The sequence below is a fragment of the Oenanthe melanoleuca genome, chromosome 1 (genome assembly GCF_029582105.1).
Source record: "Oenanthe melanoleuca isolate GR-GAL-2019-014 chromosome 1, OMel1.0, whole genome shotgun sequence".
Classification (NCBI taxonomy): domain Eukaryota; kingdom Metazoa; phylum Chordata; class Aves; order Passeriformes; family Muscicapidae; genus Oenanthe; species Oenanthe melanoleuca.
The window spans coordinates 55,070,649-55,087,265 of record NC_079333.1 but is presented as its reverse complement, the minus strand read 5'-3'; the positions used below and the strand labels follow the sequence as shown (position 1 = coordinate 55,087,265).

The 16,617-nt window shown below is 37.8% G+C and overlaps 1 protein-coding gene across 1 annotated transcript in view; it reads right to left on the bottom strand.

Annotated features, from left to right (window-relative positions):
* The window catches only part of VWA8 (von Willebrand factor A domain containing 8), a 178,474-nt gene that overhangs the window by 154,155 nt on the left and 7,702 nt on the right, over positions 1-16,617 (bottom strand). Inside the window, exons 2-4 of the mRNA XM_056484352.1 lie at positions 12,362-12,439; positions 2,537-2,667; positions 319-429 (exon numbers count right to left, since the gene is read on the bottom strand). Of these exons, the coding sequence (XP_056340327.1) occupies positions 319-429; positions 2,537-2,667; positions 12,362-12,439 (320 nt within the window). The remainder of the gene's footprint in view (positions 1-318; positions 430-2,536; positions 2,668-12,361; positions 12,440-16,617) is intronic.

The window sequence follows — 16,617 nt, the reverse complement described above, 5'->3', positions numbered from 1 at the left end:
AATTTAAGGAATACTTCTAATGTGCTGCAAGTGTTGAGGAAGAGAAATAGCAAGGGTAGTGCTTATCTTGCACAGAATGGATCTTACTCTTATCAAAAATGGTCTGTCTAAATCAACCCTGTAGTACTCTTAAGAGACAGAGTAATTTTAGATTTGGGTAAAGATAACATTTATGATAATAATGAGATCATTGTGCAAGAGACTTTCTGCTTGGATTAGAAACATGTCAATCCACATACTGATTTTTCATAATATAAATCATGACTTGCTTCAAACTACTTGTGAATAACAACTAGGTGGTGTGTGACTGCAACTTGCCTGATCAAGATAAAAAGCACTGCCATCTCGGATCTCTCGTCGCTGTTTGAGGTCAGTTTCTGTCGTGTCCCTCGACAGTGCAATATATTCAACCTCCCGCTTTGTCAGCTCCTGTGGACAACAGCCTAAAGTTATTGCAAAAATAACACTATAACCCAAGTGACTGAACTTTAAGAATGCACCTAATGGTATAATTGTACAAAAAAGTTCTAGGCAGCAGCACAGTGATCTGAAATAACTCTGAACAAAATCTAATATCTCTTATTTTTAAAATGTTAACAGTGTTCTGCCTCAAACAAAATGGCTTGAATTTCTGCTCAATAAACTTTTATTTTCCCCAAACCTATTCTAAAAACGTAATAACCAGCTATATACTCTTTCCATTGAACATCTGTAACATGCTGTGGGTTAATCTTCTGGTTCCAGACTCTGAAAAAGAGCCAGCATCTAAAAAATCACAAACAAAAATCAGAAGTTTTCTGTAAAAGATTGAAACATTCAACTCTCACAGTTCAGTAACACTTATACTGTGATGCAGCTGTGATTATTACCCGCACATGCTATGTCAGTACACTGATGAACTATATTATACTTACCCTCTCCTCCTTGGCTGTCATGAGATGCACTCTGCATCTGTATAACTATAAACTATTTATAAAAGAAGAACCCTCAGGTTACTGTTTTCCTTATTTTGCATCAGTGTGAGATATACTTAGAATTTGCTATCTTAAAGGAATAGAAACAATTCCTTAGTATTTTTAACAGATATTTCTGCTACTTAAGTATCTGGTTTATCATGTATTCTGTCTAGGAAACAGATTCATAATGAAATGCTCTTAGCCCTTACTCCTCAATTAAAGATGTCATTCATTTAGCAGACCTCTCTTAACAGGCAACTTTCAACTACAGTTGTATGAAAAATATAAAGCAAATATATAAAACCCAATTAAAACTATTTCCTTTCCAATTTTGCAGTGCCTATTGGGTTACAAATCCACCAATTCCTTTATGTTGTGGGCAGATACAGCTGCACTTTCTTTTCATTAAAAGGGGAAGAAGAGTGTTTTTCAACAATTAGCTTTGTGTAGGAATGTATAGTAGCTTTCAGAAACAGCAAATAGAAGTTTTCCAGGCTTATATATTTTCACTCAAGGCACCACAGCATGTATTAGCTCACATGGAAAGACCAGCCTTCACATAATTTTTTGGCATGGCATTGAACCAGTAAACTACAACCTTTCTAATAGGTCTCAAGCGCATACAGTGTGTGGCATAAATAAGGCACAATCTATATCCTCTGCCTGGATATCAGGTGTTTTCCCAAGTCCTCTTTTCAGGTTATACCAAACTCTTGTCATTTTTTTTAAGGAATGCATCAAACTGTCAAGTAGCACATCTGGTTTGCTGAATTAAAAAACCTTTCCTCTCCTTTACAAAGTTCTAGCAGCTTTCTCCTCTATGCTTTACCTCAGAGAGCTAGCCTTTGAATTAGAATATTTTGATTTTGAAAGGAATGTTTGATCTTTACTTTATCTTTACTAACTGTTTATAAGCCTCCTTTTGTGATCCCTCTGCTCAATCAGATCCCAGATAAGAGCTCATGGCAGACCAAGTCCTACCCACATCACTTTTTGGGGCAGACATCCCCCTCCTCCTGATCATTTAAGGGCACTGACTTTCTAAACGTGAAATTTTGTACAGGGAGCTGCTATGGTTTATGCAGATGGCTGTAGGCACGTCCTTCCCACATTACAAGAGAGGATCATACACGCATCTACTTTCTAAACACTCAGAATAACTGTTCTAAAATGTTACTCAGAACACTTTTCTCTCAAATCCTTTCCTTCATCTCTTTTTTTTTTATGTAATGAAGCAAAAACGATTTGTTGTCTGCAGCACTAGGCAGATATCTTAATCTTCTAACACACATAATGCCGAGAACAAACTGTTTCTCCATTTGTGACAGCATATGGTAACACAGTTTTCCAACTCTTTTTATTTCCCCTGGAGTTTAAGCAGAAAAATATGTATTAAAATGTCTGTACTTTATTTGTCTATAACAAAAACTGAGCTTTGGAAAGCAAATTTATGAAAAAACTTATTTACTTCCTAAGTAGCTTGCCTTCCAGGACTTTTTCTACCTTTTACCATTTGTCTAGTATAAGAATGACTGACATTAATAATAATATCTCCAACACACTTGAAGCAACATACTCACCAGATACTGCATGGCAATAGATCGCCGGAGAGGCCCAGGAGGCCCAATAAGAAAAACATCTTGGCCAAGAAGATCTTTCTGCATTATCCATCTTAAATGGTGGACTACAGACTGGGCCAGAGACTCTGTCACTATGAAACAAAAAGAAAGGAACAAGTTATTAAATATTGGAAAGTGTTAGATACCTGGCCATTCAACACTTTCTTTGAGCTTATCTGCAAAATTAAAATACACGAAGATGCATTGCCCTAATCTGGACAGCTGAAAAGCAGAGAATTCCACACAGAGTTTATATCAGACCACTTAACTTATGTATAAAAGTTTATACATCTGTCTTACCCATTGCATTTGTCTGTGCACAGCTTCATCCTTCAAAAACACAACCAACATGAACCAGAAAAAAGGCTGCAGATTTTTATTTCACATTAAACTGATCAACATAAAGATTGGTTTTTATTACTCAATGTTGAGTGGACTCTCCAGCATTAGTTAATACAATATAAATACATTATACATTTACATAATGTATTCACAAAATATAATTTGTAAAGTATTTATCCAGCCTGTATCCCAATGCTTCTGTGAATTGTGAAGCTCAAAGAAACCCCAAGACTCTGATGGCACCAGACTAAGATTAGTGTTCAGGGACAAAATGAATTTGTTACTTTTTTAAAAGACAACTGCATTCTTGCTTATTTTTTGACACAATAAACCACACAATTAAATTATCAAGGAAATACAAACTTTGCCCTATCACTACATTTATATCATACAGCTTCCAAAATCACAATAAAACACAAATCAAAGCAGACCTGTTCTATTAGGAAATATATGCATTAATTTAAAAATCAATAACCTGATGACAATTAAACTAAAACTTCTGCCACATATATACAAATGTTGGCAGCACTGGAAAGCATCATGCAGAAACAGCACACTGAAGGAGCCATACATCACACTCATTGCCATACATTGCCAGAAAAGTCCTTCACATAACCCCCCAGCAAAGCCTGGCTCTTTCTCAGCCACAAGCAAAAAGCACTTGTGCAGGAGGAGAAGGCAAACAAGCAAATCAAGAGGGAGATTTATGGATGCATGTCTGTGTATGGTTGTTTCAGAAGAGTCTGACAAGACCAATGATGATGTTTGAAGCTGGAGGCTCAAGGGCAGTGACTGGGATGCTGAAGTACAGTAAGAAAGAAGCAAGAGGCCATGAAATCTCCAAACTAATACTTGGTTATTTACCTTTTTTCAGTGTGATTACTGGGTGCAATTAGAAGGCAACATTTACAAAAACAAGCCCTGGTGTCACATCTGATACAATATATGCAGGTCACAGTTAAGGCCAGCAGGCAATAGTACCACTCGGTTCTGAAGGGGTTTCAGTTCACTTCTGAATCTTTCAAAACATGAATTAAAGTCCATTTTTGCAAGATCATAGAAACAGCATTAAATGACTGTGTGAGAATCGAGGAAGATTTTTCAAGCATAAGGGAGATTAAGGAAAATTTTAACAAAAACTAACTGAAGGTTTTGGTCTTTGGTCTGGTATTCAGAGAATCCATTTGAAATCATCTACTTTCAGAGAAATTTACAATACCCTTACTACCAATGTGAACAGAAACAGTGTTCACATGCAGGTGAGCAATCTATGCACCAGGATTATCAGATTAATTGTAAACAAGCATTTCAGGTTACCTTATTGTCTAGTTTTGTTTTCTGAACAACTGTCATTAGTGTGTCCAGGATTACCTTTCATATATGGTGCAGTGAGATCATATTAATGTAAAATGTTTTCTTCTTCCTTGCTGAAGTACTGTAGTTCAAAAGCAATGCATATTGTACCATACACAGCTGGCCAAGTGCAAATCAATTCCTCACAGGGAATAACATGCTCCTTTTGACAAGATTTTCAAGGAAATTAGGGAAGTTCCTACTAGATATATTCTTTAGGAAATAAAGGGTAATAGATCACACATGGCTGTGTCCAAACTTTGCTTCTGGACAGATATGGAAATTTGCAAAGTATAACACAAAGAAAAAGTATTATCTTCAAGGTACAATTAAAATTTTAGGGCAGACCTCATATTCACTATTACTTCTATCTGGATGAAGCCAAGTACCTGCCTCCAGTGTATTTCTACAATAGCTGCTCTCAAAAGAAAAAGTACTTTGCTTGCAGTGGAAAAATAAGCTTGGAACTCTTTCATGTCAAAATTCATGAATTAGAAGCACAGCAAAACCAGCTTTGACACAGCCTGACTACAAATGCCTCTGGCACAATTCTCATTAATATGTGTAGCAATCTTTTTCATTTTTAGGATGGTCTCAAGAAAAAACTTGGTTCACACTTTAAAATAGTACCATAAATAGCTACAGGACTTTAGAATGTTCAGCAGAATCTGCAAGAAAAACTATCATGTAAAAGAGAACACTAGTGTATAGCATTCAAAAAACCGTAAAATCTTAGAACATGATCTCCATGAAAACCTTAAGGAATCTAAGAACGCTTATATTATCATCATTGTGCTTAAACAGTCCAAATGTACTTTGCAACAGCAATATAAAAATACAACTTACTGTCCGAGAATTTCCTGCTTTTTTTGAGAAAAGGTCACAAAAGACAATTCCTTATTGATACGTTTCGTAGAAAAAGCTTCCCCATTCACATCTTGCTCCTCACAAATGACAACAGGTAGATCAATTATAATACATGTTTTCAATCACAAAGTAGCACATTGACATCTGCAAACTCACTCAAAGGAAGCCTGTTACAAATGACGCCAACAATTCCAAGCTAGCATTCCCTAAGGTGAACTGTCAAGAGAGCAGCTTCCACTTGTCAGCTCCTTCACTTCTAACATGTAATAGCTGTACATTGTTCAGATACTAAACCTACTTGACCTGCCCAGTTGTCTTTTTAAAATTAGAAGAATGTAACATTTTCTTGTACGTGCAGTCTGTGCTGCAGAGTTTCCAAGGCACAGTATGCTTTTCAAAAGCACAGACGCACATACTCAGAATCTTGTATATCATTTATATAATTTTAGACTACTTGTACTGTGTTCTTTGCATTGCAAGGCTTTTAATAATTTTCTATGACATTTAGAACACAGGGCAAATTCACTGAGGAAAGCATCAGCAAGTATATTACAGCAATTTTTATTAATTACCTGATGAGTCAGATAGCATCTAATGCAAACTGGGATTGCACAATCTGTTTAGTGGCACTCTGCTGATTTGCAGCAGTTAAATAGAAGGTCCTATATTCCTAATCTGCAGAATGGTGCATAGCAAGCCTCTGCAGTGTATTCTCTAAGACACCATCTGGCACATGCAGGAGAGTAGTTGGTGTTACAATTTGCTATTCCTGTGTACCAAGGACAGACAGCAAAAGAAACTGCATTCTATTGATTCGTAATAAGTGATAAGTAGAACAGCACCTAGCAGAATCTGCACAAACATTCTGTGAAGTGAGCAGCTGAAGTTGAGCAGAGAAATCCCCAAATAAAAAAAGTAGAAAATGTTTTAGATAGATTTTGAAGCAAATGCAGCAGCTGTTCTTGTTTGATCCACAAATCAGCTGTTGATAAAGCCAAGACTGAAATGGCTATGCTAGCCTCGGAAATATTCCAGTTCACTCATACTTGAATTCTTAGCACAATCACTGAAGCCATAAGATTCATTTGAGATACCAGACAGTATCTGCTGGCAAGTCTTTGTGTCCCATTTACAGAAGAAATCCCATAAGAATGAAGGAGATGTGTAATTCCCAAGAATACCTATTCTAGATGCAGTACAAAACACAGCAGAAGTCCTGTCCCTGTATGACTGGTCAATCACATAATAACCAACAAGCACTTAGAAGACATCAATATACATAATTTCAGCAGGAAAAGACCTCTGCATACCCTGAATCTTCCCTTCACGGCATGCTCAGAATCCAAAAATGACTCTTGGTTTCAGGAGAGATAAAAGTTAATGACAGGAACAAGATGTGCCTTCCATCTGAATATTGAGGGGTATTCAGATGGAGCTGTCCATGGCTGCGTGCAGTACATCCAACACAGGGAGCAGCAGCCGTGAAACACAGCTAAGGGAGAAGGGACAAGGAAGGTGGTCTTTGTCTAAAAACATAAATACATTTCAAAAAGGGAATTGTTATTTTGCTTTTTAAATGAGTTCACTGAGACTTACTTCACAGTTTTTTCAGGCTGGGGGACAATGAGGAAAGAGAGTGAGTTGCCCAGGACAGGGTAAAGGAGGCAGCACGGCCAAGGTGGAGAGGCACTCCTATATGGTCTGTGTTCAGCTGTTGCCATTTAGCAAATAAAACATTGCTGCTCTTCCCATTTTATGATGATGCACAGAACCCAAAGAGTTTTCAGTCTCATAATGTGGTTACATCACAGACAGCTCTCACTGGAATACTATTTTTCCTCATAAATTTTTCATGGGAATACTCTTCATTCCAAAAATTTTTGGTCTTGCGGTGTTAAGGAAACAAGTTGCAAGTTTTTGCAGGAGCTTAGAAAGGGGGAAGTTACTTCTTGGATGAGAGCATAAACTCATTTATCAATTCCTCTGAGTTGATTACTTCACAGGAAGGTGTTAGTTCTACACAGATAAATCATATTTCTCCATGTGAGTAGAAATTAAAACATAATATAAAGGAAACATGTAAAACCAAATAGCTTCTGGAAGAAACCCTGAATGGGATTCTAAAGACTAAATTTCTCCCTGCGGCACAAACATGGAATAAATGAGACTATTCCTAGCTGGACCTACTACTCAGAAAAATACATAATCAGAACAGTTATCCATAGCTCAGACTCTAGTGGGAGGGACACAGTGTGTCTGTTTTTGAGCACCAAAAAGTATGAGAGAACCTAGGATAAAAAACAAGAAAAATTATCAAAATATATTTGAATTGAGCATAGAAGAGAAATAACTGTTTTCCAATATGCAAGACAGAACCACCATGAGGAAAAAAAGTTCTCTGCTTCAAGGTTATGCTAGATAGAATAAACCCCTGGCAGCTAAAAGTATGCCCAAAATTCTTAAATGAAGCATTCCGACAAGCTTTCGTCATAAAAGAATCCTTAATTACTGGGGCAAAGTGTGCAGAGAAGCTCTGAAATCTACATCACAAGCACATTTTAAGAACAAGGAGAACAAACACCTCTCAGGAGTGGTTTGGATTTAGCTGACCTTGCTTTGAAGCACAAAGAACAGTGCAGACAACTGCCTGAGCTCCATCCAGACCTTCTCTGCAGGTTTCCATGACCCCATGTATGCCTGTGCCTCACTCTCAGTACAGACAAAACTGGGATAATGATGTAAAATGTCCAGAGCTCTACTGACAAAAAGCCCACTATTTCAGATTCTGGATGAGGTGACATAGCAGAACAGTTGGAAGCCTACATGAAAACTCAAATTGTTGAAATAATCACAATCTCTGACTGCAGACACCTTCCCTGAGGCTAGAAATGCAGAAATTTAATGACTGAAATGTTTGTTAGCATGAAATTACAGTCATCCTGCAATACAACCTGTCTAGAAAGTGTTGCACTCCTGACACTCAGATGTAAATTTAACACAAAAAAGAACAAGCATCCATTCCAGTGAAAATCTGAGCCTACATAGAGAAAAATTGAACATACACCGGTCCAAGCTTCACTATGTGGCACATACCACCCTGTGAGGACATAGAGATTATTACATGCACAAATATTGTTTTAATTTCTTGCAATAATTACTGTTTCATAGATTTCAACTGAAAAAAACTAACAAAATTCATCACTTAGACCTTCATTACACACGTCACTTCTGATCACACACTGGGGGGATGCTCAGATTGAGGACATCTGGCAAAAATGACACTGTTTCAAATTAATCTTTCACAATTCAAAGCATTTGCATGTAAACTCTCTCAAATGCACTTGCACCTTCACAAAGCAGCAAAGCCCTGCTGCAAAAGAACATCCCTTTTCCTGTCCTATTGTGGATTTGCCATCATACAAAGTTTCTCCAAAGTATAATTAAAGAAACAGGCTTTCAGACCTGGTGAGACTTTAAAATGTAGGGCTAATTTTTACTGATAAAAGAACAAGCAGTGCAAAAATAAGTGCCCTCTTTCTAAAATGTGTCAGACACAGTTATGACAGAAATCCCATTAATAAAATTCCCTCATGCATGACTCATTTTTACTTGTCACTTACAAAAAGAACCCCGATTTGATGTACCTTCAATTATTGTCTTCCAAGAAAAAGCCATTTGCCAACAACAGCAAAACAAATTAGTATTTCACATTAACACACAGAATGGAGCATTTCATAGAGAACTTGCTAGGGACCTGTGAAAAATCCTGAAAAGCAAAGACATGGAAACATAGGGCAAGCAGCAATACCTTTCCTATCCATTTCTGCATAATGTAATAAGGTGCAATAAAGGAGTTAAAATCAATCTAATTTGCTACCACAAAGAAATATTTTGGTATCAATTATGTGACAAAATGACAAATGAAAAGTTTTGTAGGTACGTAATACATTTACATTCTTTACTGTGCTATGATTTTTTCATATTCTTAAGGCTACTTTTAAGCCTACAAAACAACGCTAAGTTTAGAGTATGTTATAATATACCTAAAATTTGCTGCAAATTATAGATATGAACTTTCAACATCATCATGTTTTAACATGGTTCTTATCCGGCAGAAGAACAAAGGCAGAAACATTCTGCTTTAGACAAATAGCTAGAAAACAATATCATATGCACTACTAGTAAATGAACTGCAATTGCTTCAATTCCCTCCTACTAGTTCTTACTCCAATACAAACATTACAATGTAAGAGACCTTCTCAGGGATATTTCCACTTAAGCAAATTATCCAATTATTTCTAGTCTTAGTGAAAAAGAAATCAGGTAAGTACATTTTTCACTTAAATTTAGTATTAATTACTAAAATAAATTTTCAAATATATGATATTTTAGTTTATAAATGAGTATAAACATACAATTACTTCCATTTGGTTTACACCAAAATAACTTGTATCTACAGCAGTCATTCACCCAGCAAAAAGACAAGTACTCTTAAAAGAAGAAAAATATATGTTAAGTAATGCACATACATTCTAAATATCTCACAACAAAATGATAATCAACATGAAGTCAATACAATCTACTTCACTGCACAAATATATCTTGGTTCTTCATGGTAAGACAATCAAAGAACTTGGGATAAAAAAAATTCCTAAGTCTAAATATACAAAGAAACTGCACTCAAGTATTTGAAATAGATTTTCTGCTATGAAATATATTAGTATTCTACCTTACTTAATTTTAACTCATTTGATACTTACATTTACAAGCAAAATTTTGTACCTTAAGTAAGCCTTCTTTCAGTACATGACTACTGATGAACAACAGAATCCCGAGCATGACACAGGCTCCTTTCAGTCATGATTATTAAAAATTAGAAAAAAGACTACTAATAACACATATGTTCTAATAAATGTTACTGTTACTTGGTATCAGACTTATATTAGTAACAATACCATTATTATTACCTGGTATCAAATTTTAGCTAAGATCTCATTCCGTACAGTTCCTTAATAACCTTCACTATCAGTTTTCAACCACTTTTTCCTTCTTATAGTAAATAAATAGAAAAATCTCTCCTTTGATTCTACCAAACACTTTCATAATTCTCTTACATTCTCAATCCAAAGAACTGAAAAGTGATGCAGTTAGAGTAACTTAGAACTAACATTTAACTTGGTGAAGAGTGCAGGTTGGACAAAATATGTAATAGTGACTGGTAAAGCATTGTTATAATTAATACATTGGGCACAGCACAGAAAACAAGAAAGCAAATCAATCTAACAGAATAAGTGAAACAGATTAGCATAGACAACTGATGTCCTTGATGATCAATATGAGAAAAGAGGCCTACAAAATAAAGGGTAAAAAGCAAAAATCTATTATTTAAGGAGCTGTAAAAAGTAATAATACTGTGCAACATTTCTCAACTGTTTGGCTGCATTCCCAGGGAACTCAGAAGGAATGGGAAGTGTCATTATGTCTAAAACAGAAACCCTTTCCTCATGGGCTACCCTGTAACAAGGGTTGGCATAGGGCACTGGGAATTTCTGGTACCTTAGATCACCTGGTAAGTAAGAGAAAGTGTGATGCTTGCAGAGTTATGAGACTTCAGCAACTCACAGTCCAGATGCAGATGTGTGATCTGGACCACCAGGCTACTAGCAGATTTCACACCAGTCAAACAGTCAAAGCAAACAAAATCTTCCTTTTAATATTGTCCCCTTCAATAACTTGATCTAGCTGAGGATGTCCCTGCTCTTTGCAGGGGGGGTTGGACTAAATTACCTTTAAAGGTCCCCTTCCAACCAAAACTGTTCTATGATCCTGCATTTCTGCTATATGTCTCCAAGGGAAAGTATTTCACACAAAATGTTGTGTGACAAAATAGAGGTAAGAAACAATTATCTAAACATGTCAATTTTAACGGTCTACTACCTCAGTTATTACAAAATGGGGAATCATAGAAACACAGAATGGCTGAGGTTAGAAGGGACCTCTTGGTGCCAGTTTGTCCAACCTTCCTGCTCAAGCAGGACCACCTAAAGCCTATCTCATGAACTGCAACACTACTGCCTAAGAAAACAATGCAAACTTTTTATTGCCAGCTGTGCAGTGGGAAGTCTACTGTTGATATTACCAATGCCATCCTTCTAAAAAATAAACAAAACGACCACTACCCCAGGACTTTTCTTGATTCAAAATGCAAAGTAAATCCACTTGAAGTCAATGATTACACCCAATTTCCACCTATAGAATTGTGCAATGACAGTCACTGGGAGCTCTCAGTGCTTTTCCTGGTGTAAACAGTAGTGTAAGACTTGCATACCCTTTCAGAATGCCACATGTGCTTGGCTTTGGTCTGCAAACTTATCCAAATGGAAAAATCAGTTGTTAGGGGCTGTTTTTTAACTTGCATTCTGGATATCCAGCAGCCTACATGTGAAAGTACTGAACAAATGGCAGCTGATCATTTTGGATCCTTGGGAAACATCTGGCCTGTGTACTGAGAAAAGCCACAACGCAAACATGATTCACTTGTGATCCATGGTACAAAAGGAAAAGCTCATGAAGCATGTATTCTCCATGAAGAGTCAGAAAATAAGGATGGCTGCAAACCAGTGATAAGTCTGTAATAAGGTATCAAAAGATAATGTGAATCAATTTTAGGTACATGTGGGTGCATTGTTAATGTGCATAATTGGCTGTGTATTTTCCATTTGACAGCATCTTTCATGACCATGCAACTGACTTCTCATTAACTTGATGGATTGCAAAGATCTGTATGCTTGCTGCCAACAATTATGTGATAATCTGGGAATACTAAACATCACAGTAGAAAAACACCTTACATCTGCAAAGTCCTAGGACATATAATTGTATCATAACTGAATGATAATTCTAAATGGCCACAGTTTTATGACCAAACAACTTCAGATCATTTCTAGAAGTAATCCCTGGATAAGACCCTTCTGAACATACAAATTATTCTCTTACTGTCCCACTGACCAGTGGGACAAGTTATATTCAAAGTTAAGATTCCTAAACAGCCAGCTGAACCAGACATACAGTAATGAACTAAGCAAAGACAGCCTCCCCCAAACTGCATGACTATTCAAAATATATTTCTTAGATAATTTCAGTAAAGTCAGTGAGGTGATTGAGTGAGTAGAATTTTTTTGAATAAAGCCTTGAAACTCATTCGAAGAGAAAGCAGATCCTTACTGTAATTCTGTGGAACAAGTTCTGGGTTCTTCGGCGTTTTGAGTTTAAAAGACACATCTCCAATAGTGACAGTATCACCTAAAATAAAGAAAATAAGTCTTTTAGTTCTTACATACTTACATACTTACATACTTTTAACTATTTAAAGTCCTTAAAATTTAAATCATAGGCCTGCTGTGGTGTGTTCACAAAGCAGCCTCCAATGTGTTTGTGTTTACTAATTAGGCTCTGCTGCTTTTCAGAATATCAGGACAATTTAAATTTAATATTACTTTTTCCTATTTTTTCTTTTATTGCTGCTCTTAGACCCTTAAGTTGTTGGGAGTTATGGAAATCAACCACACTGTAGAACACAATTCCAGCTATGATCAGTGACAAACACTTGTAGGAGTGATGATTTTCCCATCTTTTCAAGCAGCTTGGAACAGTATCTTCTGGAGGTACAAAATGACTTATGCCAGTAGTCCCTTCCTGCACTCCCTCACTATATGGCTGCTGAACTTGGCACCTTTCCAAAGTTTGAGTGGTCTCAAGCACTTCTTGCTCTGGGTTTCAACAAACCTAAAGCATCTGGCCATTTTACTTAATGGTCTCTTCACTAGGACCTGCCTGTCTTATCTATCTTTCTGCAGCCACAGGCTAGAATTCAATTGCAGGGCACGCCCTGTGCATTTCTCATGGAAATTAAAAGTGAAATCTAGTTTCCAGTACGGAAATAGGCAAGGACCAGCTCAGCAGTAGTCACACTGAAAAACAGCACAACACTCAAAATCCAGTAAAATTAGGTTTGGACTAGTAAGAACACCAAAGTTTATCTTTTATTTTATTACTTTCTTTCAAGGGTTTGGGCCCTACAAATGAGTTCACAAGTATTAAGACCATGAAACTAAGATGACTAGCAAAATGACATTTTTCCCATTACCATTGCTAAAGATAACACTGCCTCCACTGCACTGTAGTGCACGCATGAGGATGGAGAAGATTGCTGGAGTAAGACTGCTGCACAGGGGTATAGTTTTGCCACAGCTCTGATTACATCTCCTTTCCATGAACTGAGACCAAGTTTTGGAATGGTCTCATGTATTTATGCTTTTCTCAGAAGCGAGATGCAGAAAGTACAGAGCCCATAGACAAAATCAAATCCAATCCTCTTGCAGATATGCCCTTGTCCTACTCCATTCAAGAGGACCCAATCTACAGTTGCCTATCTCCTGTACCATGAAAGAAGCCAAACAGTTTGGAAGACCAATGGTGGAACCAGAAAGGGAGATGCTGGAGAAGCAGCTTGCCCAAATTAAAAGAGGCAATTAAACTCCTCCCACACATGCAGTAATTCTCCTTTCAGTCAGCCATGACTCTAGTTTTGCACTTAAATGCAGTACTCTTCCAGCATACCCAGATATTCCTGCTCATCTCACAGGACTGAGAATCCCCAGGCTCTGACATGGCTCAAACAATTCATGGCAAAGAGCTAGACTTATAATACCCGGTGTAGAATCACCTACAGTAACAAACAGGAAGCAGTGAAGAAAGGATTATAGCTGATTTCCTGCTAAACTGAAGGGCTTGACTAGAATGCAGAGACTGTGATTCACAGCCTGCCATACATGCCTGCCATACATGGGTCCTTACATTGCTTCCAGAGTATAAATAATCAGCCTCCATTCTTACCTAAAATAATGGCAAAAGTTAGTAAGCTGGTGATTGTTCCCACATTTTATGCAATACAGTATAATACATTTTATGCAACAGCAGCTTGCCAGAAAGTGGGACACAGGCAACAGCACTACTGCTGTACAAAAGGCAGAAAAGGATTTATCCCTGGCTCTCAGGGATAGCAGAACCAAGCAGTTCCCACTCATCACACTTGAACTAAGCACCCTTCCTTGACTGTGCAAGAGCCCAGAAGTGGAATGGTTCTGAACAGAGCTGGGCTAAGCTAAGAATTAGGCAGCTGTCTAGGGCTTTAGCTCTTTTCTGGCCCTTGCTGAATTTTCATTTCAAATGAACCAAAGAGTACGGTGCCCTCTCCAGCCTGAAGCATTCACAGTCCAAAAGGAAGTCCTGAAATAGCATACAGCCCAGGTCCTGACTCTGAGAACTCTTTTATAAATTAAAGTCGCTGAACAACAGACACAAGCACTGCAGGAACTAAAATCTAGTCTTTGGCTATCCCGCTGCCTTGCCCATTTCTTTGAGTTTTTAAGTAGGAAAAACTCTTTTACTGAGTAAGCATCATCTCCCTTTCCCTTCCTTCTACTGCAGTTCCAGGCTCACTCTTTCTCACTAGAAAACAGCTAATAGGGATCATGGCAGGCCACCACATCTTTTTACTTTGGGCTACCCATGGTGATGGGATGAGGGGAAGCCATATGAAGAGTGGCTGAGGTCACACGGCTTGATCAGCCTGGAGGAGACTGAGAGGACAACTTACTGCAGTCTGCAGCTTCCTCATGATGGGAAGGGCAGGGGCAAGAACTGATCCCTTATCTCTGGTGATCAGGGAGGCACAAAGTTGTGTCAGGGGAGATTTAGGAAAAGGCTCTTCAACCCAGAGTATGGCTTGGCACTGGAACAGGCTCCCCAGGGAAGTGGTCACAGCCTGACAGCACTCATGAAGTGTTTGGATAATGCTCTCAAGCACATGGTGGGATTCTAGGGGCAAATTCTAGGGTGGGATTCTAGGGGCAGGAGCTGATGATCCTTACGGGTTACTTCGAGTTCAGGATATTCTATTAATCTAAGGTTCTATGAAAATGCCTCCAAGCTGATGAAAACACCCTAGGAGCCCATTGTTTCCTGCAAGAGTTGACATCTCTCATTAGCTCAGCATGGAACAACTTTAATTTCTTAAGGATATGTAAGGCTACCTGCTCTTTTTAGACTGTTAGTAATAGTTTATTTTCTCAGAATTCTCCAGCCAACATGCAATGAGACAAGAGTATATGATTAATTAGCTCCTAGCTGAAATCACCTCAGCTCAATAGTAAATACTATTTCATGCATACACAGTCTTCCAAATATCATATACATCATCTACAGGATAGAATTCCAGTTACCTAGTTTATTAGCACAGTACTGAAAAGCCTTAGTTGATTTCCTATACTCCCTTAAAATGTCAGTCCATATCACGCTAACCCTTGATCAACACATCCAACCATGTTCAAAAATCCCACAAGTATTCCAGACATCAATGGACTCTACAAGCTTTCATGAAAAATAGACTGGAAGAGAACTGTATGTAAGATGTGGTAGAGCTGAGCACACAGTCAGAATATTTTAATTGTTTGTTGCTGCCTGGAAACAAATGTTGCCTTCAGCTTGCATCTGTCCAAAAAGCAAAAATGTTAGCAGTGTTTAATAGAACCTTAAGCAATAATAAACCAAGACAGCAGAGTCCATTTTCCTAGCTAAATGAGCATAGGGAGGATTAGCCCACTAATCTTATCACACACTTCCACCTGGGCTTTATTTTCTTGTCTCAGTTTGTTTCTTCTGTACTTGTTTAAAAACTCATGTTTGGTTACTCCATTTCCACCTCATTTCCAAACCCTTTGAACAGAGATGTCATTCTGGACAGGCTCTGTCTAGTGTTTCATCAGCTAGAAAGGAACTGATAACAACCTGCTTGGTAAAATGGTTGTGTTAAATCAGCAAAACCCATAATTTGAGCACATGTATCCCAAACTTTGGCTACATGACAAATTATGGAACAGCCCATTTATACTCCAAGCCATTCCACAAGCTACTATCACACTATGGCAGACAAGAGCTATATCCACAGGATTTTGTGGTGGAGACTTTTTAGGCTGTACCAGGCTTGCTTGGGCAAGCAGTGAAGACTCCCACAGAAAAAACAGTAATCTCAGATACCACAGTCTTTGGGGGAGACAGTGGGATACAAGCCACCCATAATGTACACAAAGAAACATGGCTGCTGAAACAAAACAAGAGCCAGAACCCAAAAGGTAAAGGGGACATCCCATTCATGGGACAGACAGGATATAGACACAGGAAGCCTTTTGAGAGCCTATGGAATAGGGGTCAAAAATTGGCAGCACATAAAGACTGAAACCAGTAACAGGATCCTGAAGAGACTCCCCAAAGAAAAAAAAAAAAAAAAAAAAAAAAAAAAAAAAAAAGAGAAAGAAGATAGCTTCAATACATGCAATGATCTCTTTCCACTGTGCCTGAAAAAGACAGGTGTGAATTGCACCTCAGGCAGTATGGAAATTCGCACATGATCATATAGCTAC